The sequence below is a fragment of the Squalius cephalus genome (genome assembly GCF_949319135.1).
Source record: "Squalius cephalus genome assembly, chromosome: 22".
Classification (NCBI taxonomy): Eukaryota; Metazoa; Chordata; class Actinopteri; order Cypriniformes; family Leuciscidae; genus Squalius; species Squalius cephalus.
In genome coordinates this window covers 25,279,396-25,300,586 of record NC_137143.1, presented here as the reverse complement: position 1 = coordinate 25,300,586, position 21,191 = coordinate 25,279,396, and the positions used below count along the sequence as shown (strand labels likewise).

Here is a 21,191-nt window from a genome sequence, read left to right as displayed (position 1 = left end):
CTGCTCATGCTGAATACATTACAAAAACACACATTCACTTGATATTTATTTGCCAGGTGAAAATAAAACTATTTCCAATAATAAAATGTGTCCCACTTATTCGTGGGCAACCAAGGTAAATTAAACTTGCCTTGCACAAATCCAATTAACATAAAACAAGCTTTAGGTCCAAATCTGTACAGACCTTGTGAACAGAAGTGCAGACATTCAGACAGCTAAGAGAAAAGTAATTTGCAAGTCATAAAGTCTCAGTCTTTAACTAGCTGTCACAGCTGTGTGATGTACATCCCGTAGTGAGAAAACCAATTAGTCCATCTTGTCCTCGTTGGTTTCTTGCTCATGTGAATAGCAGCATTTGTCTCCATGTGTACATGTTCCCTAAAAAAGAAAGAATAGCTTTTTTAGGTAAAGAGAGCTGCTGTGATTTAATACGTATGAATTCTTGGTTATACAAGTAGTTTATTTTTAACTCTTGACTACTAAATCTTAAAAAAATAACTTTTTAAAATCTCACTTATACGTTAAATCCTTTATCTCACATCCTGGAATAAGAGTCGGATAATTCTTGGACTTAAACAGGCCCTTTTACAATGTCTTGATTTTGTTTTTGGGGTCTACTAGAATAGGTTTTCATGCTTGAATGTTCAAAAAACACATTTTTACATTCTCTCTGAATGCTCTCATTCGCCCCTCCTTCTGAAAAACGCAATGTGCTCTGATTGGTCAGCTGGATTAGTGTGCTCTGATTGGTCAACTGCTTTGAGTGCGTTTCAGAAATGTCACATCCTTTACCAAAAACGCAAGTTTCAACACAAAACTAACGCAACTCAACCAGGCCTCGCCTACTTTTTTTTTTTTTTGCGTATGCTTTCGGTGGGAATTATTATATGAGGAATATTGTGAAGTGTACGTTCCAAGAAGAAAACTTAAAACTACAATCAAGATGTTTCAGGGAGTTCAGAAGCAGTGCTTACTGATATAGAGAATAAATCCCTTTGGAGTGGACTTTGTGCTTTGCTGTTTGAGCATGAAAAAAATCTGCAAAGTTACAAAGTAACGCACTAAAGAAAATTGAAAATGTAAAAAAGCATAATAGGTCCTCTTTACATTTGAAAATTAAAAAGAAAATAATTCAATTCTCAATTGAAATTCTCAAACATTGACCAATTTGGTAACGATAGCTAATAAAGCAACATGTTTGAATGTCTCTGAGATCCCTATCATATACTGAATTCCAGTGAACGTACCTTTCGGAACTTTTTACATGGGAGGCTCTTGAGTTGGGAAGAGTCTGTGATTGGTTTCTTTCTTTTACCCTGAAAGTGTTTTCTTTTGTCCTCCAGCTCAGACGAGATTCCTCCACTAAATACAAGAGGGAAAAAGAGATGATTAACACTTTTAAGATCAACTGAAAGATTTTGACTATAAGAAAGAACAGTAGTATGACCAACCCAGCCCTGGCACGTGCTTTGGGTCCCCAGTTGGCCTGTGGGTTCTCCTGGAAACGTGTGAGGTGACGTTTCCGTGACTGAGGGTTTGCGTCCTCTCTGATCTCAAAGCAGGCCTGAAGACTTAATGAGTGAATACGAAGATTAAGGGTAGTAAAGTTGTATTTTTTATTAATTAAGCAATTAAACTAAACTAAAAGGCACAGCAACAGATATGACAGGGATTTTAATAGAAAATGTAAAATAGCCACTAGATGAATAAATGTAAGGCGTCTGATCCTTACGTTGGCTCTGTGGAGAGAATGCGGTGGGCAGGACTGGTTTCCGATAACCGCTCTCTCTTCACAGGGTTGGACTTTTCCTGAAGGATAAGCAAACAGAAACTACATTAGGAAAAAAGGCATTGTCTTAAGAACTTTTGGGGAGGATCTTATGAGAGAATGGTAATCACTCACCCAGCAGCGCATGATATCCCATAACACCCCAGCGGGAGCGTCGGTCTTCACAGCATTCTTACAGGCATGAGAAAAAGATACTCTGTACCCAGCGTACAGGAGAGCTGACCTACACAGTAGATAGAAAGTGAGGAGACACTGCTATCTACATACAGGGCTTGACACTTTTTTGCTCTCCAGCCACTGTGGCTAGTGGTTCTCCAGAGTTACAAGCCACTCAGCTTTTTCACTGGCCACAATTTTGACATCAACACCATGAGGAAAAACTGCCATTTAGATATTTTTAATATTGTCTCATAATTTGGCAGCCTATATTAGGCTGCTGTCACTTTAAGACCTGACGCACGGATCCATTACACAGTTACACATGTGTTTTCCTTCTCAACTGCTTACGTTCACTTAAAACATAACTGAATGTGTTTACGTGAATACTCAAGACCAGCATTTTGACATTATTGTGTGTGTATTTGACTGTTTAAGGGCAAATAACCAGTGAAAAAGAACTCAATTTCGCCTTTTTTCACCTTTGTTGCCATTGGCTTTTGGCTTGCTGAGTTGGGGACATTAAATATAACATATATATATATATATATATATATATATATATACATTGAGTAAAATCATTAATGTTGTGAAATATTATTATTATTGAAAATAATAGTTATCTAATTTATTCCTATGATAGATGAATTTTCAGCATCATTACTCCAGGGTTCAGTGTCACATGATCCTTCAGAAATAATTCTAATATGCTCATTTGCTGCTCAAAAAAACAGTTCTGCTGCTTAATATTTTGGTGGAAATTGTGATACTTTTTTCATGATTCTTTAAAGAACAGAATGTTATTGGGATTTATTTGAAATAGACATCTTTTGTAAAATTATAAAAGTGTTTACCGTAACTTTTGATCAATAAAATGCGTATTTGCTGAATAGAAGTCAATATTTCAACTTTTGAACAGTAGTATATAATACGCAGGTTGAAAATGTTGTATTGAGTTTACCTGAATTGCAGCATGGGCGGCGTGTTGCAGTGAACTGTGCTGCTCAGATGATCTAAAGCATAGTAAAGAGGAACATCCTGCAGCTCCTGAAACACACATCTTTCTCTCAGTACTCATTCTCTATTCAGTGAACCAAATCTGTTATTGCCTGGAAACGTTAAAGATGTTATAATTGTGTTGATGATTATTAATACTAAGTTTAATAATGACTGACCTCAGTCACCATGCTAAGCACCCCTTCGATCCGCTTGGACGTTCTGAAGCGAGTGGGGTTCCCTGAAACGGCACCCAGAATCTTTTGAACAAATGTAATGTCATGAAGAGGCTCCGCCCAGACCGGGCCACCCAACTACAAACACAGAGAGAGGAACAAAGAAATCAAAACTTCATGGTTGAAATATACTATAGCTTATATACTATATAATATCTGGCCAACACGACAAGTTGATAATTTTTTTTTATGTTATGGAAGATAACTGATAAATGGCTGATATTAAAATTATATACTATCTTGACTAAATATATAAAAGAGAGAACACTAAAAACTAAAACCAATCATTTTAAACACTACAACATTATAATTTACAGCAGTATTTCCCAAACTGGCTTCGTGATGGAACTGCAGGGGGTTTGTGAGCTGATGACAACAAATTAATTGAATCATAAAAACGTAAAATAAATCATTTTGAAATAAAAACAATCCAAATAAAACACTTATTAAAAAGACAAAATATTTTATTTGTTTACCTGCATGTCATGTGACAATTAACAAACCTCAGGGAACCATCACCTTGCAAATGTGTTGTTAAATGATTGAAAAATTTAACTGCACACTCACTTGTAAGTTTATTTTTTCCAATGTTTCAGCAACAAGCCTTCATCACCTTGATAAAGACTGATTGCCAAAACACTGGTAAAAATAAAATTGTGAGTGTGAGTGTGCAGCTAAATTTTTCCCCTAACTTACACCTACATAAAGAGTGCATTTGCTTAAATGCTTCGTTGAAACATGAAACTTAAAATCTGAGATGGTACTTCAAGTAAATATTTTAGGTCAAAGGGTTACAGCTTTTTTTGGGGAATCCCTGATGAACAGTATGAAAAACGTATGTTAATTTTGATTCATATGAATGGAAATTAATATTAGTTCATTTCGATTTTATAAAGATGACACATAACAGCGTTATTAAGTTATTTGTGTTTTTTAAGACATATTAAACATAACAATAGGGGAAATTAAATGGAACAATTAAATATCTGTAATATTTGCTGATATACATCCAATATCGACTGATACTGATATATTACAAAATCTCTAATATCGGCAGATAACCAACATGGTTTATAAGTAGGGATGCATGATATATAAGTACAAACTAATTAACAACACATCAAAGGGATATTTTATTTTTTGTAATAAACATAAGAGGAGATATTGATGGTTCAGACCTGGTGTCTCTGCCCACAGTGTTCACAGTTAGGCCCTACAGGTGGTCCAGTGGCTGCTGAATATTTCATTCTGTAACAAACACACAAATATACACAATGATACTTCCAGTACAAAAGCATTGAGAAAAATGTGAAACGGGAGATAAAAGATCAATCCTGGAGGAAGAAATACTCACTGTTTGCCTTGGCTTGTCCTTTTCCCCATCCTCTGCAGATGGAACGCACCACAGCCGACACAGTTATACAGCAGCGCCTGCTTACTGCAAAACACACACACACGTTTTTGAAAGAAGTCACTTATGCTTCCTAGGGCTGCAAAAGAACAGCATTTATTTGAAATAGAAATCTTCTGCAAAACTATAAATGTTGTTAGTACTGTCACTTTTGATCAATTTAATGCATCCTTGCTGAATAAAATTGACCCCAAACTTTTGAACGGTAGTGTATATGCATTTTTCATGTATAATTATTAATAATCAGCTATTTTCTCTCTATATAGACAGTCAGAGTAAACCGTGTATGTTACCTTGCAGAGTTTTTGACTACAGCCTGGCCGGTTTTGACTCTGACGAACACACGGATGTAGAAATCCACACTCACGCTCAAGAGCGGTTCAATGTAGCGCTGATACACGGCTGCTCTCTGATCTAAACTGTGCAGGATTATACGCAGGGCCTTGAATAAAAAGAAAGAGTGTGAGAAAGACATAGCTATGATGAAGTGTTGCCTTCATTCCATCCATTCATCACAACACCAGTGAGCCTCTCTTACCATCTCATGACAGTATTTGGACTTGATGGACATAGAGCCATACTTGCTGTAGCAGGTCTCCCCGCTGTTTCCAGCCATTACAGCCATGTCCGTACACGTGACGCAAAGCAACCCTGACAACAAGACAGCGAGATTACTCATGTGTATGTGCTTGATAAATTCAAAATGTGCATGTGAGAGAAAAGCTACAGCGACTGACTCACCTCCCTCACTCACAGCCTGCACAGCCGCATCCAGAAACGGTGATGGGCTGCCATAGGGGTCGAGATCAATGACATCATAGCGTTCCTTCCTCCCTCTTGCCTCATACATCACCATACTGGAAAGATGGTGATATACCAGGATTTAGGACAAAACAGAATCAGTGTTATTGTTAACTAAAACTATAGAAAGAAATCTGGTTGGTGAAATAAAGCTGCAATTAATTTTTTTTTTTAATAAATAACACAAAAAAAATTATATATATATATATATATATATATATATATATATATATATATATATATATATATATACAGTGAGGAAAATAAGTATTTGAACACCCTGCTATTTTGCAAGTTCTCCCTCTTAGAAATCATGGAGGGGTCTGAAATTGTCATCGTAGGTGCATGTCCACTGTGAGAGACATAATCTAAAAAAAAAAATCCAGAAATCACAATGTATGATTTTTTAACTATTTATTTGTATGATACAGCTGCAAATAAGTATTTGAACACCTGAGAAAATCAATGTTAATATTTGGTACAGTAGCCTTTGTTTGCAATTACAGAGGTCAAACGTTTCCTGTAGTTTTTCACCAGGTTTGCACACACTGCAGGAGGGATTTTGGCCCACTCCTCCACACAGATCTTCTCTAGATCAGTCAGGTTTCTGGGCTGTCGCTGAGAAACACGGAGTTTGAGCTCCCTCCAAAGATTCTCTATTGGGTTTAGGTCTGGAGACTGGCTAGGCCACGCCAGAACCTTGATATGCTTCTTACAGAGCCACTCCTTGGTTATCCTGGCTGTGTGCTTTGGGTCATTGTCATGTTGGAAGACCCAGCCTCGACCAATCTTCAATGCTCTATCTGAGGGAAGGAGGTTGTTCCCCAAAATCTCGCAATACATGGCCCCGGTCATCCTCTCCTTAATACAGTGCAGTCGCCCTGTCCCATGTGCAGAAAAACACCCCCAAAGCATGATGCTACCACCCCCATGCTTCACAGTAGGAATGGTGTTCTTGGGATGGTACTCATCATTCTTCTTCCTCCAAACACGTTTAGTGGAATTATGACCAAAAAGTTATATTTTGGTCTCATCTGACCACATGACTTTCTCCCATGACTCCTCTGGATCATCCAAATGGTCATTGGCAAACTTAAGACGGGCCTTGACATGTGCTGGTTTAAGCAGGGGAACCTTCCGTGCCATGCATGATTTCAAACCATGACGTCTTAGTGTATTACCAACAGTAACCTTGGAAATGGTGGTCCCAGCTCTTTTCAGGTCATTGACCAGCTCCTCCCGTGTAGTTCTGGGCTGATTTCTCACCTTTCTTAGGATCATTGAGACCCCACGAGGTGAGATCTTGCATGGAGCCCCAGTCCGAGGGAGATTGACAGTCATGTTTAGCTTCTTCCATTTTCTAATAATTGCTCCAACAGTGGACCTTTTTTCACCAAGCTGCTTGGCAATTTCCCCGTAGCCCTTTCCAGCCTTGTGGAGGTGTACAATTTTGTTTCTAGTGTCTTTGGACAGCTTTTTGGTCTTGGCCATGTTAGTAGTTGGATTCTTACTGATTGTATGGGGTGGACAGGTGTCTTTATGCAGCTAACGACCTCAAACAGGTGCATCTAATTTAGGATAATAAATGGAGTGGAGGTAGACATTTTAAAGGCAGACTAACAGGTCTTTGAGGGTCAGAATTCTAGCTGATAGACAGGTGTTCAAATACTTATTTGCAGCTGTATCATACAAATAAATAGTTAAAAAATCATATATTGTGATTTCTGGATTTTTTTTTTTTAGATTATGTCTCTCACAGTGGACATGCACCTACGATGACAATTTCAAACCCCTCCATGATTTCCAAGTGGGAGAACTTGCAAAATAGCAGGGTGTTCAAATACTTATTTTCCTCACTGTATATATATATATATATATATATATATATATATATATATATATATTTTTTTTTTTTTTTTTTTTTTTTTTATATTATTACTAATATTAAATAAAAAAGTTTGTTGAAGTGCTAAAATATCAAACTAAAATAAAATGTATTAAAGCTATATAGAAGTCAATAAATGAAACTATTGTAAAGTGTTAAAAAAACTGTACTACTAAAATGTACTTGCTAAAACTTAAACTAACATTTAAAAAAGTTATATAAAATAAAAGTTTATTTAAAATATTAATAAATACTACAATAGCATTTAAATAATACTAAAATAACTTTAACTTTAAATAAGTGCTAAAGTTAAAGATATATATATATATATATACACACAGTATATATATATATATATATATTATATATATATACATATATATATATATATATACATACATACATACATACATACATACATACATACATATATATATATATATATATACAGTACCAGTCAAAAGTTTGGAAACATTACTATTTTTAATGTTTTTGAAAGAAGTATCTTATGCTCATCAAGCCTGCAGTTAAAAAAAAAAAAAAAAACAGTAATATTATGAAATATTATTACAATTTAAAATAATGGTTCTCTTTTTTAATATACTTTAACATGTAATTTATTTTTGTGATGCAAAGCTGAATTTTCATCAGCAAGTACTCCAGTCTTTGGTGTCTTATGATCCTTCAGAAATCATTCTAATATGCTGATTTATGATCAATGTTGGAAACAGTTGTGCTGCTTAATATTTTTTTTATAACCTGAGATACTTTTTTCAGGATTATTTGATGAATAAAAAGTTAAAAAGAACTGTATTTATTTAGAATAGAAATCTTTTGTAACAATATACACTACCGTTCAAAAGTTTGGGAACAATAACTATTTTTTTTTAAAGAAATTAGTACTTTAATTCAACAAGGATGCGTTAAATTGATAAAAGGTGATGGTAACGATTTATATTGTTAGAAATGTTTTTATTTTGAATAAATGCTGTTTTTATGAATAAATGCTGTTAACGTTTTACTCAATGAATCCTGAAAAAAGTATTCCAAAAAAATATATTAAACAGCACAACTGTTTCCATCATTGATAATAACTGAGTATCAAATCATCATATTAGAATGATTTCTGAAGGATCATAAGACACCAAAGACTGGAGTACTTGCTGATGAAAATTCAGCTTTGCATCACAAAAATAAATTACATTTTAAAATATATTAAAAAAGAGAACCATTATTTTAAATTGTAATAATATTTCATAATATTACTGTTTTTTTTTTGTTTGTTTGTTTGTTTTTAACTGCAGGCTTGATGAGCATAAGAGACTTCTTTCAAAAACATTAAAAAATAGTAGTGTTTCCAAACTTTTGACTGGTACTGTACATATATATACATACATACATACATATATATATATATATATAAAGCAAATATGTGAATATATAAAGAGCACCTGGCATCTCTTTGGCTGGCTTGCAGTATGTGGGACACGTTGTTGTGTTGTGCATTGCGGGCGATCAGGGCTGCAGCTTTAGCAGAGTAATCATTAGCAGTGATGCTCTTCAGGCCAGGAACCTCCAGAGCAAAACGTACTGAACGCAGGCCTGACGCTGCCAGACCCTCCAGCACACACAGACCTTGCTAGAGCAAAAGAGAGAGATAAATCACAATACATTTACTAATTGGCAGACACTTTTAGCCAAAGTGATTCACAAATGAGGAAAAAATCCCAACAAGCGAGTCATAAGGAAACTACTGAAAAAACAAGACACTGTGCAAACACCAGTCATGTAAGAAAATCTTACATCTAAAATTTGTTTTAAATTCTAAAACACATTTTACATACATTTTAATCATTACCTTTAGCAAAATAATTTAAATAAGTGTTGTTATTGTTAACTAAAACAAAAAATATTAATAATCATTTTCATCAATTAAAATAAAGCTGAAATAAAATGAAATACAAATATTAGATGAAAACCTTCCCCATAAAATTACAAATGTTGCCTTGGCATCTAACCGAAATTAAATGAGATTAAGTTAAAGTAATACAATTACTAAATCTAAAAAGAAATAGAAATAAAACAAATAACATTTTTTAAATCCCATTTGAAAATAACAAAAGCTAACTCAAAATATTAATAAATACTATAATAGTATCTAATACTAAAATGTCACTGTAGCACACACAGACCTCACATCTTTCCCCTACAGATGCAGTGATGTATTCCTTCTCATCAGCCTCTTCTTCCTTTAGTTGCTCATTTTCAGGCTGTTCTGATGCTTCCTGATCCATCGTTCCATTCTTCTCCTCCGAGAGTCGGACCACGACTCTGTCTTTCTCCCCCGGGACCAGGATCCGGACGCCCCTTTGAGCCAGCTGATCCCTGGCAAACTCTGTGATCACCGCACACCTGATTAAAGAAGGTAAATGGGAAGTTTAAAGGAGAGGCTAGAAAACAAAACATCACGAGATGTCACACTGGATGGCATACTCACGTTAAATCTCGGTTGAACTCCTGCACAGGGTTGTAGAACACCTCATTAGCACTTGGGAATAAAATGGCAGCCTTTCCTTCCCTGACAACCGTCTCCCCAGGCAAAAGCCCAGGTTCTGTAGATGAGGTCTGAATTCGCTCTGTAGAGCTGGAGGGATTGGTGTCTTCCTTTGGTACTGCTGTGGTAGTACTGTCTGCACATGCACAGATGGTGTCCTGGGATTCTTCGGGTTCTTTCTTGCTGTCCATTGTTTTGAGATTTTTCGGGACGCAACTGCGCCTTGTTGGGAGGATCTGAAGGAAGGATGCTCTCTTCTTAGGAAATGCTAATGACAAACAAAGACACCTATAGGATACATGAAGTGTAGTCCTTGCTAACATCTACCAAAGAAAAACAGTGACCTGTCAACACAAAATTGATTTTAGTTAACAATATGTGCTTACAAACTCCCACATGCTGTGTCAACTTAATTAAAAAAATTAATAATTTATATATATCAAAAATTTAAATTATATATATATATATATATATATATATATATATATATATATATATATATATATATATATATATATATATACACAACAGCTCCCAACTTCCCACACCTTTTGACTGATGGATTTCCATAAGTTTACCATTTTTTCAGTCAAATATTTTAAAAGCATTTTATATACATTTATGTACATATACAACTCACATACAATTTCAACCTACTAAATTATATATAGACTAGACAAATGTTTCTAAACCTGGGCATCTTCACATTCACAATGTAACTAGCCAAGCTAGCATTACACAATTTATCTCGCCTTCCTACTAACCGCTAATTATCCTTCCAAAAAAATACTTTAGTAATGTCATAGCAAGTCAGTCACGAACAAAAAATAAACCACATCGCTAACTGTACATTACCATAGACACTTGTCAACTGTTAGCTCCTGTGTTTTCAGGGAGAATTCACGTGCAGCTCACCGCTGTGTGTGAACTACGGAAGCCTTGTAGTACTAAACGCCTGACTGAGACGCCAGGCACTGCGCACGCGCACAGCAACCTATAGAAAGTATACACTGTAAAATAAAGACAACGAGGACAAAGCAGTGTCATTAAGGAACTAGTTTCAACGCATTTAGGTTTTTTTCTAAATGTTTTTTTATATATAATATACTACCTTTTATATATACACATAGCAGAAATTAGAGAATGTCAGTAACTAAGAAGAGGGTCAGAATATAATATAATATTGTATTTTATATAATATTGTTTTTTTTATTGACATTCCTGACACTTTTTTTTGTCTGTGCTTGTCTATGCTTTGGCAATGTTACATGCAAAATATCTGTAAAACTGAATGCCAGTAAATGAGAAGTAAATCCACAATTAAGAAAGAAAAATGTTCTGTACTGTTTAATAAACAGACTAATTTATCTAATAGTACTGGGTATTTTATCTGCTCCTTAATATTTCAGTGAATCACCATTATTATTACCGATAGTATTGTTATGCATATGGTGTTGATGTGAACAGTGTTTAATATAAAAAATAAAAAAAAGTCAAAGTTTTTTTTGTGTGGTATAATACCTTTTTCAAAAGATGTAGAATAAGTCTCTGATGTCCCCAGAGTGTGTATGTGAAGTTTTAGCTCAAAATACGCCATAGATATTTTATATAGCATGTTAAAACTGTCACTTTTTGAGGGTGAGCAAAAACGCAGTTTTTGTGTCTGTCCCTTTAAATGCAAATAAGCTGCTGCTCCCGGCACAGAGGGCGGAGCTTCAACAGCTTGTGACTTCACACAGACATGCACTGAAATTTATTTATTTTTTTGCCTTTTATGTTCAAACTGTAGCCAGACATTGATGGAGAGACTCGAGAAGAATGCAACAGGACATTTCTCAATGGTTAGTTGATTAAATTATGTAGCTTAAGTGTAGTTATCTTCTAGTCAATGATTAGCATATTCTTTTATGTAAATATAAATGTTTATGTAAAATTTATTTTAGGGCTAGTGATGTCACTAACCCGAGAAGAATGTTGTGTAGTCCTTGCCAGCCGTTTGTTGTAGTCCTTAAAAAGCAATTTCTTAAAAATAAAAAAAAATCTCCCTTTGCTTTGAGCTTTGTAACTTTGCAAATGTTTATGCTCAAACATCAACATTACACACTAACTAAAGTTAGAAAAGTGAAATCATAATCAACCACCCCTTTAAAATGTGCAATTGTCATGACAGTACGTTTAGCTATTTTATAGTTCAAATTTCTATATTCATAATTTTATATTGAACATAAATTCCATAAATACATTTTCTGCGTAAAGTATGCCTTCTCTGTGCAGCATTAAACATTCTTGATATTTATATGTCACAACAGTGGCTCCTTCTGTGCAAATGTCACATTCGAACTAATAATCTAATCCAGTCACGCTCTATAAACACTAATTGTCTATACGCCATATAATGTGACCCCATTAGAGCGACGTGATGGACATATTTGGGAGGCGTTTAGTGCATGCTCTTCTCCAGTGCGCCATGCAGAGCTCCGTTGGCATGCAGAGCGCGTAGCACCCAGACCCCAGACCCCAGGGCTTCACCTGAGTCTAGACGCTCACACACGGCTCGCTTTCTGCGCACAGACTGATCCAGCGGAGAGCGCGCGGCACGGTTGCACGCTAGCGTCCTTTTTCTTGGTCTGTGCATGATTGATCGGTAACTCTGTGCTCTAACCGGGGTGACAAAATGATGCACCCCTCGATTATTCTGCGCTCGGGTGTCTTGCCTGTGCATTCACGATGAATGGCTGCCCGTAGAGAGAAAGAGTCTTGACTCCTCCACCACTAAACCACTTTTCAGCAGATTGCAATCGAGGGGGTGAGTATTTTAATGCATGCACGAGAGAGGGTCATGCCACTTTGAGTGGGGTCAAGGGGCAATCACGTGGGTTGAACAAGGGGTCGCGTTAGTTATTGTTTGTGGCACGGGGTAACAGAAAATGTTGAGGGGATTTTTGGATAGGGGTATTGTTTTGTGAAGGTGTGCGATTGCTTTAGATGGGGGATGGGCTTGCAAAACTTTAACCACTTCAATGACTTGCTGCCGAGAGCTTGATTTATGGTGCATCAATACATCCATTTATATTTTCCAACTTTTTTTAGCCCACACAACATCGCTTGCAAATTAGCGCTTGTTTCTGGATGATTTGAGGATTTATAATGGATGAGGGCATGATGTGCATCGCTTTCAGACTTCAAGTGGTTAATGGTGTCTTGTCTCGCGGATCAGTGTGACTCGCCCCCCAGTTGCTGCATTTGTCCCGGGATGACCTGTTGATGTCGGGAAAAGATGAAGCCGAGCCCCCTTCCTTTTCCTCCAAAATGGAGTAGAATTTAACCACAGAATATTTTATGTGAAATCCAATGATTGCGCTGCGTGCATACAATTAGGACTAGCCTACTTCTTAAGAAAGCCAAATTGCAAGTAGCGGTAGGATAAAAAAAAAAATTCCATGCTTATGGATGCTGTTGGTCGAGTCAAAGCGTTTTGGGTATTGATATTCTGGTGTGCACAGGACTGTAATTCAGCCCGACATTGCATAGCATTGCACTGGCACCGAGGGGGCGAGAGAAACGGATGTGGGCTTCTCAATAATTCATCTATCAGACTATTTTGGTGACAGGATTTTTGAGGGCTGAGCAGATTTTAGCTCTTTGGTCGCAGCATCAAGTGAGGAAACCAGGAAATTGGGGCATTGTTTCTTGTATTTTTAGCCCCCCTGGGCCCGTGCCAACCCGGAGCTCGTGTCCAACTGGGCAGCGGTGCGGGCACACACTCTCACCGGGAACCGCAGCCCTTCCGCGGCCGCACACATCACAGAAACACCGGCGTCCGACTCTCACTGTGAGATTACAAACTATCGCTAATTTATTACATTTATGCTTGTAATTAAAACTGTTGTTATTATTACTCCTTTGGGAAATAGTGTTGTGCGAGTGAAACAGAATAGTCTGGATGAATTAAACCGTATTTCGCTTCATAGCTCCTGAACTACAGACAGACATTAATCGACCATCTAAACTACGTTACTCTTAGACTAAGTTTATGAGAATTTCTTAAAATGTGATTGCTAGTAGCTAAATGACTAGCTTTAACCCTTTAATTAGGATGGCACAATCCGAAAAATGAACTATGGGTACTGTACTGTTTCCAAAATACCATTACTATGCTGGTCATAATATTTCGCATAATATCAATAAACGGCATAAGAATCTTTCTGTAATTATTATTTATTTATTTTATTTTTGGTGGAGTGGCGGCTTCTATCAGAGTTTTACAGTATTAAGAATAACTGCAGTAACTGGGAAATAGAAAATAGACATTATTTGATCATTTAATGTATGATTGTGTGTGTGTGTGTGTGTGTGTGTATATATATATATATATGTATATATGTATGTTAAAGATTGTAAACGGAAGTTTCTTTTGGAAGCAAAATTTGGGTTTGTAACTTTGCATGACCTGCTCAGCCAGAAGAATCTTTGATCTGCTTCATATATGCATGCGATCTTATCAACCTTTGCACAGAGACTCAGAGCAATAAGTTGGTGTGAAATTACTCAGTACACCCTTACTGGGGGGTTTTTGATCAAACTGTAAGGTACTTTTCAGTAGTCGTATTTTACTACTGAAGAAGATACTGTCATGGTGAGCAATAGAATCTTTGATTGTTAAGAGTTGTTAACAGACTTTTGAGATACAAGTTTTAAAAGTGTTGAGCAGACTGAATGAACATAAGTAAACAATGTGTGCACAGAAAAGTAACTGCACTTAATTTTGAAGAGTAACCTCAAATAAATGCGAGTTCTTCCTCTGAAGCATGTTGGATTTCATAATATGGATAGTGTCATTGCATTAGGCATGTGCTCTAATTATGTTAAAAAATATTCACTTGAACCACTTCTTGTTGACCATGCATTCATCTTCTGCTCCTAAAAGGATTTTAAGTACATGCTGACCTTTGGCTTAGAGCAGATTTTAAAATATGTATGATCCTAAAAAGAATAGACCGTAGGATAAATTGTTTATGACCCACAGAAAACCTCTGAATGGCCCTAGGCATGAGCTCTAATCTTCAGTTATATTAAGAATGTGTATCAACATTTATTGCTTTTGTTCTTTGTCTGATTTCCTGCGGTGAATGTATGTATTTTCTGTTTCTATGTTACAGACTTAGTCATGGGATGTTATTTGTGGGACTGCATGCACTGACCTTGGAGTTAGAACAGAGAGTAGCACTGTGTCTGCATGGTTTCATAAGAATAGATGATATATGTATATGTTTGTGTGTGTCGAGATTCCAAAAATCTTTGAAACTTTATTTAAGGGACTCAGTTTAAATTATATGTATGTGAGACAACTTTTTTTTTTAATCGGAAGTTATCTACACTATCATTCAAAAGTTTGGGTTCAATTAAGGTTTATTTATTTAGTTACTTTAAGTTGATCAAAAGTGACAGTTAATGTTACAAGAGATTTTTCTTTTGAACTTTAGTCATCAAGTTCTTTTTGGAAAAAAAATTATCACTGTTTCTTTCACACAAACATATTAAGCAGCACAACCTTTTTCAACATGGATAATAATAAGAAATGTTACTTGAACATCAAATCAGCATATTATGGTTTTTGAAAGATCATGTGACACTGGAGTGATTGCTACTAAAAATTCAGCTTTGCCATCACAGGAATAAGTGACATTTTAAAATATACTAAAATAGAAAACTGTTATTTTAATAATATTTCACAATGTTATTGTTTTTACTGTATATTTTATCAAATAAATGCAGACTTGATGAGCAAAAGAGGCTTCTTTCAAAAAACATTTAGAAAATCTTACGGACTCAACCTGTTTCTATAACTTTTTTAATAACCTATTATGTCATCTTGCCTAAACATTTTTGCAGCTGTTGAGTCTTTAAGAAACAGTACAAGATTTTAAATTTGACAATTTGAAATTGCGTGATATTCAAACTTTCTTACAAACTATTTAAAATGATTTATGGTTATTTTAGGAATATAACTGTACCTGTCATCATATCCCATTGGTGAGACTGTATGTAATCGGCACACTTTTTCACATTTTCCACAGTGATTTGGTGAGAAAATGTCTGGAATTCTGTGTAATTGATATGGTAAAATGTATTAAACGACACTGATTATTAGTAACTGTTAACATTAAATGATCAAAATATTTGAAAAAAACGAACATGCAAAGGGTGGGAATGAGTATAAATTTGAATGACAGGCTAAATATCTTTTGGGAAGCTGCTGATATAATATTTGCGTTGATGTGGATTCTGTACAGGCCTACCCACTGGTCATCATTATTATATTAGAATTTTATAATTGAGGTGAAAAATAAAATACCAAGTGTTTTCTGTTTTCACAGACTCTGTGGTGCTGGGCTTTGCGATATGGCTCAGATGCTGCAGATGGCGATTCCCAACTTTGGCAACAATGTCCTGGAGTGCCTTAATGAGCAGAGGCTTCAGGGCCTGTACTGTGATCTGTCAGTGGTGGTGAAGGGTCACACATTTAAAGCCCACCGGGCAGTGCTGGCTGCCAGCAGCTCCTACTTTCGTGATTTGTTCAACTCTGGAAGTAAGAGCTCTGTAGTGGAGTTACCACCAGCGGTTCAGCCTCAGAGCTTCCAGCAGATCCTTTCCTTCTGTTACACCGGTCGACTTAGCATGAACTTGGGTGATCAGTTTCTCTTAATGTACACAGCAGGATTCCTGCAGATTCAGCAGATTATGGAAAAAGGCACAGAATTCTTCCTAAAGGTCAGCTCACCAAGTTGTGACTCACAGGGTCTTCACACAGAAGAAACGCCCTCAGAACCCCAGAGCCCCGTTACTCAAACTGGGAGTAGCAACATAGGAGGAGGTGCGGTCACCACGGCAACGGCTCGACCCGCTTCCTGTCTCACACCTCTTCCATTGATGTCAAGGGTGAAGACAGAGCAGCAACCTCAGGCCCATCAGCCCCAACAAGAAGCATCATCATATTCAGTGGTTTGCTCTCCAGTTGCAAAGCGTCTTTGGGAAGGAGGTAGCCGTGAAGGAGGTGGAGGATCAGGGGCAGGTGGAGGAGGAGGTATGAGAAAAGCAGCCCGTTATTCGCAGGAGGCAGCACGGGGCATGGGCGGCGCCCCACCTCAAAGTGCAGCTTTATTGGGTGGAAGCAGTAGCACTAATAGCAACAGCAACAACAATAACAACAACAGCAGTAGCACGCCGGAAGGCACCAGCCCAGGCACCCCCAGCATGTACACCAGTGACTCACCAATCTCTTACCACGATGATGAAGAAGAAGAGGAAATCGCAGACGAAACGACAGAAGAACAGTACAGACAGATCTGTAATATGTACACTATGTACAGCATGCTAAATGTAGGGGCAACAGGTAAGAAATGTTGACTAGAATTGTATTTCATTGTCTGATTGCTAATCCTTATCAGTTAATTTTATCAGCTAATGTAGTGTAATTGTGGGAAATGAATTGGGCCACGTATCGAGCTCTGAGGAACTCCATCAATAGGATTATTGTAAAGTAGACAATTCATTTTATTTTTTGTTTTTAATTTTTTAAAAAATATATATTTTATTGTTTTCAGAAAACTCTAAATTACAGATAAACAATAAACAGTAGAGGAAACTGTCCTGTTTTTCCATTCACGGTTCCCCCAAAGAGAATCTAAGCAACATATAAAAAGCAAGAAAACGTTTACTAAAAGAGAAAAAACTAAACAAAATGGGGAGATAAATTCATTTTATATGTGTATTATTTTACATGTACATTAATTATATTTTTTATTAAACAAAGACAGCGAATGTAAATCAGTGGGGAGAGATATATTCAACATCTTGACCAGTTTCATTAAAATTTATTTGTCTTCAGTTTGGTAGTCAGTGTAAGCTCTTGTAATGTTTGTTTTTTTCTTTTTTATGTCTTTTCCTCTTTGCAATCTGGGTTCAGCCAATGAAAGAGTGGAATCACTGCCCGACCACCTCACAGTTGAATCAAGGGGAAGAGGAGTTCGAGTGAGGCAAGATCTGGCCTCTCTTCCCACTGAGCTCATTGCACAGATCGGAAACCGCTGTCATCCTAAACTCTATGAAGAAGGTGACCCTGCTGAGAAACTGGAGCTAGTAACCGGCACCAGTGTTTTTATTTCACGTGCTCAGCTGATGAACTGCCACGTTAGTGCGGGCACACGCCACAAAGTGTTGCTCAGGCGGCTACTTGCTGCCTTTTTTGACCGGTGAGTGTTTTAAGTTTTGGACTTAATGTATTCTGCAGAAAATAAACTAAAATAAATGAGAATAAATAAATTAGTCCAAATATAAAAATTCTGTCATCATTTACTCACCCATACTCACCAAGATGTTTAGCATAATGTCCTATTTGTATCAATGAAAGTTGATGGTTATATGGGTTTGGAATTACACAATGGTGAGTAAATGATGCCAACATTTTCATTTTTGAGTGAACCAGCTCTTTAATTGAAAATAATAGATTAACATGTTATTAATGGAAATTTAACCAATTGTTTTAGGGATTTAGAAAGTGACTTTTTTTTTAATACAATTTCAGTTAGTAGAAGAAAACGGTCCACAAAGAGTTTGTGTGAACAGTACTTAGTTGATCCCATTTGCCCTTGCAATCTACAGGTCAGATTCTGTGTTACTTTAAAAGTGTCCTTTTCTGTTTTTCCTGTAGAAGCACTCTTGCAAACAGCTGTGGAACAGGCATCCGGTCCTCCACAAATGACCCCAACCGCAAGCCACTCGACAGTCGGGTTCTCCACGCTGTTAAGTGTAAGTGCTGTATTGATGCTGATATGTTGTGGTATAATATTTTGTTACTGGTTAAACAAATGAGCTATTTCCAATATGAACCCAGCAGTTTTATCCACATTAAAACAGTCCAGTTGAATTTTTAAAGTTAGCATGAAATTAAAATTCACCCCATCTATTTTGTAAATGCATGTTATAGATGTTATTGTAAATGATTCATCTGTGTATTCATGTATTTTTGCCTCAAAATGTCATAATGCAATCTTCCAGTGAAAACAACAGACTGGTGATGAATGCCGGACTTCTCCAATCATGTAGTTCACTTAAACCCCAACCCTCCACAAATGACTTAAAGCTCAAATTTGTTTTTGAGTGCAACACCCAAATCTCAAAATCCAATCAATGGGTAACCGATGGATAGAACTAAGTCTTTTTCTGATAATTGGATGTTCGTCACAACAATATGGAAGGAAATATCTGTTGCTGCTTGTATAATAGTTATGATAATATAATAAAAATAATAGTTTTTTTTGTTTGTTTTTTAATCTCCAGTTTACTGCCAGAACTTTGCTCCTAGTTTCAAAGAGAGCGAAATGAACGCGATCGCTGCAGACATGTGCACTAACGCACGGCGCGTGGTACGCAAGAGCTGGATTCCGAAACTGAAGCTTCTGATGGCAGAAAGCGACGCTTATGCCAACTTCCTTCCGGACGCTGCCAAAATGGAGTCTGACGGCTTGGGAGTGGAGCATGCTTTTGAAACAGGATCCCTGGAAGGTGGCACAGCCTCTGATTCAGGCCATTCATCTACAGATGCCCTGCAAGGTGTGAGCGGGGATGGTAGCAGCCTGTTTTAGTGAGTAACAATACCATGGTTCAGTTATTCTTTCCCTTCCACTCCTCCATCGTATCTCAGTCTCACCTTGGGTGTTGATGTCATCACGGAGTCGAGAAGTGTATCTTTATGAAGACTGTCGTTGAATCCCACTTCAAAATCTGGTTATTTTTATTTCCCTACAGATTTTTTTGATTGTACATTGTGGGCCCTCCTCTCCATACTGCAGAAACACATTCCTGAAGAGGAGGGACCATTGAGGACATTTGGGGTGATCTGAAGGGGAAATGGTGTCTGGAAGCTCCTATCCAGTCTGAGAACACTGGCATGATTCTGAATGTATCTTTTTGGAGAATCCAGAAAGTTAATTTTGCTGGACGTAAGATTGTATTCATCTGTTAATATTTAGTAGCTGTATATCTGCTTTTTGGACCCCATTTCCTCTTCTTGCACCAACACCCTTTGACACCTTTTTTTCTTTTAAATATTCTTATTTGTAATTTGTTTGCCAACTTTTTCACTATTTGTCTTGCCAAGTATCCCAAGAGAAGTAGTTTTTCATGATTTGTGATATGAATTTGTAAGAGGCAGATGAATCTGTTTTGCTATGTGTGAAACTACTGTGTCGTTTTGATCGTCGATAGAGAGGGTCTGTGCAAGATTCTCACCTTTTGAATCAATGAATGGTGAATTGTTGTCCACATGTTTTTGCATTAGCAAAATCCAAAATCTATTTGAATCATTTTTATTTTGGTATATTACCAAGGCTTAATATTGTTACTTTGGTAGGTTTAATCAAAAATCGACACGTTTTTACTGTCAAATATCTGCAAAGCAAATCCCAAAACTCTCCCACAAGCTTAAAAATCATTAAGGCCTTTTACATTTCTCTTTATGTCCTTTATTTTGTATAGATGGCACATGGCGTCTGTGTGATGTGTAAATGAGTGTGTATGGCGTCTGCAGACTATGTCTCACAGCTCACTGCTTCATGCACCTAACACACAAGTGTGGTGCATGCTGCCGCATGGCGCATTCTGACATGCTACGCCTCAGCGCCTCTGACAGAGTTGCACTAAACGCTCTGATGAAGTGGGCCGAGTGCAGTATTAGAGATTGGCACTGACCACAGCTATGCTGGCTCCAGATCAGTAAAGACCACTCTGAGATTGGAAGCTCTTGTAGTCTTATTATGTGGATTTGAAAAAAAAAGTCAGTTTTTAAGTGTTTCGGGTTTCAGAAAGTTCTTGAAGTCTATAATCACAATAAAGAGCTGTTGTAACCCCAGGTTCGGAGATGAAAGAAAGTGACCATGTTATTTAAAAGTGTAGTTGCACCAGTATGTGTTAAAATTAGATTCCCAAAGTATGACCTGCATCTTCAGGGGTTTTAAGCACACTTATTTCCTTTAATGGTTGGCTATATTGTTTGAATTTTTGATTATGGCTTAAGAAAGGCTGCGATTGGTCAAGATCATCCCAGTCCAAAATTATCCCAATCCAAGATGATGATAAAGAGTTCTAACTTAAAAAAAAACAAAAAAAACTATATTAGCACATTTACCCCTGTTATTTGTGGTTTTTTTTTAATGTTTACATTATTTTTTTTTACCTTTTCTTTTTAAAAGATAGTTCACCCAAAAATGAAAATTCTGTCATCTACTCGCCCAATTATGTCGTTCTAAACTTATGATTTTCTTTAAGATGCGGTCACATTTACCGCTGTTCAACAAAATATTGTG

The 21,191-nt window shown here is 36.7% G+C and overlaps 2 protein-coding genes across 5 annotated transcripts; one reads left to right on the top strand and one right to left on the bottom strand.

Annotated features, from left to right (window-relative positions):
* Positions 1-30: 30 nt before the first annotated feature.
* Positions 31-12,486, bottom strand: trmt1 (tRNA methyltransferase 1). 2 transcript variants are annotated; one of them, XM_079857437.1, is made up of 17 exons: positions 11,791-12,486; positions 10,684-10,838; positions 9,772-10,096; positions 9,467-9,686; positions 8,726-8,913; positions 5,330-5,445; positions 5,127-5,239; positions 4,882-5,030; positions 4,532-4,615; positions 4,356-4,425; positions 3,121-3,255; positions 2,907-2,992; positions 1,904-2,012; positions 1,733-1,809; positions 1,452-1,571; positions 1,248-1,362; positions 31-378 (listed from the first exon to the last, which is right to left on the bottom strand). In XM_079857437.1, the coding sequence occupies exons 3-17, from the start codon at positions 10,017-10,019 to the stop codon at positions 307-309; spliced, it is 1,902 nt and encodes a 633-aa protein (XP_079713563.1). In that variant the 5' UTR covers positions 10,020-10,096; positions 10,684-10,838; positions 11,791-12,486; the 3' UTR covers positions 31-306. The 2 variants fall into 2 exon arrangements, with proteins under 2 accessions (XP_079713563.1, XP_079713562.1); XM_079857436.1 differs by having other exon boundaries at positions 9,772-10,172; positions 11,791-12,474.
* A 51-nt stretch (positions 12,487-12,537) lies between these two features.
* On the top strand, positions 12,538-20,977 carry nacc1b (nucleus accumbens associated 1, BEN and BTB (POZ) domain containing b). 3 transcript variants are annotated; one of them, XM_079857438.1, is made up of 6 exons: positions 12,538-12,634; positions 16,206-17,221; positions 17,795-18,080; positions 18,539-18,636; positions 19,168-19,471; positions 19,636-20,977. In XM_079857438.1, coding segments are annotated over exons 2-6 (1,680 nt in total). In that variant the 5' UTR covers positions 12,538-12,634; positions 16,206-16,230; the 3' UTR covers positions 19,637-20,977. The 3 variants fall into 3 exon arrangements, with proteins under 3 accessions (XP_079713564.1, XP_079713566.1, XP_079713565.1); XM_079857439.1 differs by lacking the exon at positions 12,538-12,634 and adding an exon at positions 13,512-13,660; XM_079857440.1 differs by lacking the exons at positions 12,538-12,634; positions 19,636-20,977 and adding an exon at positions 13,505-13,660 and having other exon boundaries at positions 19,168-19,601.
* The last annotated feature ends 214 nt before the right edge of the window (positions 20,978-21,191 follow it).

Coding starts and splice junctions, on each gene's coding strand:
- trmt1 (XM_079857436.1), bottom strand. CDS start 10,151: ATGTTAGCAAGGACTACACTTCATGTATCCTATAGGTGTCTTTGTTTG. Junction 2,013..2,906: donor CCGCCCATGCTGCAATTCAG/GTAAACTCAATA, acceptor TCTACTGTGTAG/GTCAGCTCTCCTGTACGCTG. Junction 1,810..1,903: donor GGGATATCATGCGCTGCTGG/GTGAGTGATTAC, acceptor CTTATCCTTCAG/GAAAAGTCCAACCCTGTGAA.
- nacc1b (XM_079857438.1), top strand. CDS start 16,231: ATGGCTCAGATGCTGCAGATGGCGATTCCCAACTTTGGCAACAATGTC. Junction 18,081..18,538: donor CTTGCTGCCTTTTTTGACCG/GTGAGTGTTTTA, acceptor TTTTTCCTGTAG/AAGCACTCTTGCAAACAGCT. Junction 18,637..19,167: donor GGTTCTCCACGCTGTTAAGT/GTAAGTGCTGTA, acceptor TTTAATCTCCAG/TTTACTGCCAGAACTTTGCT.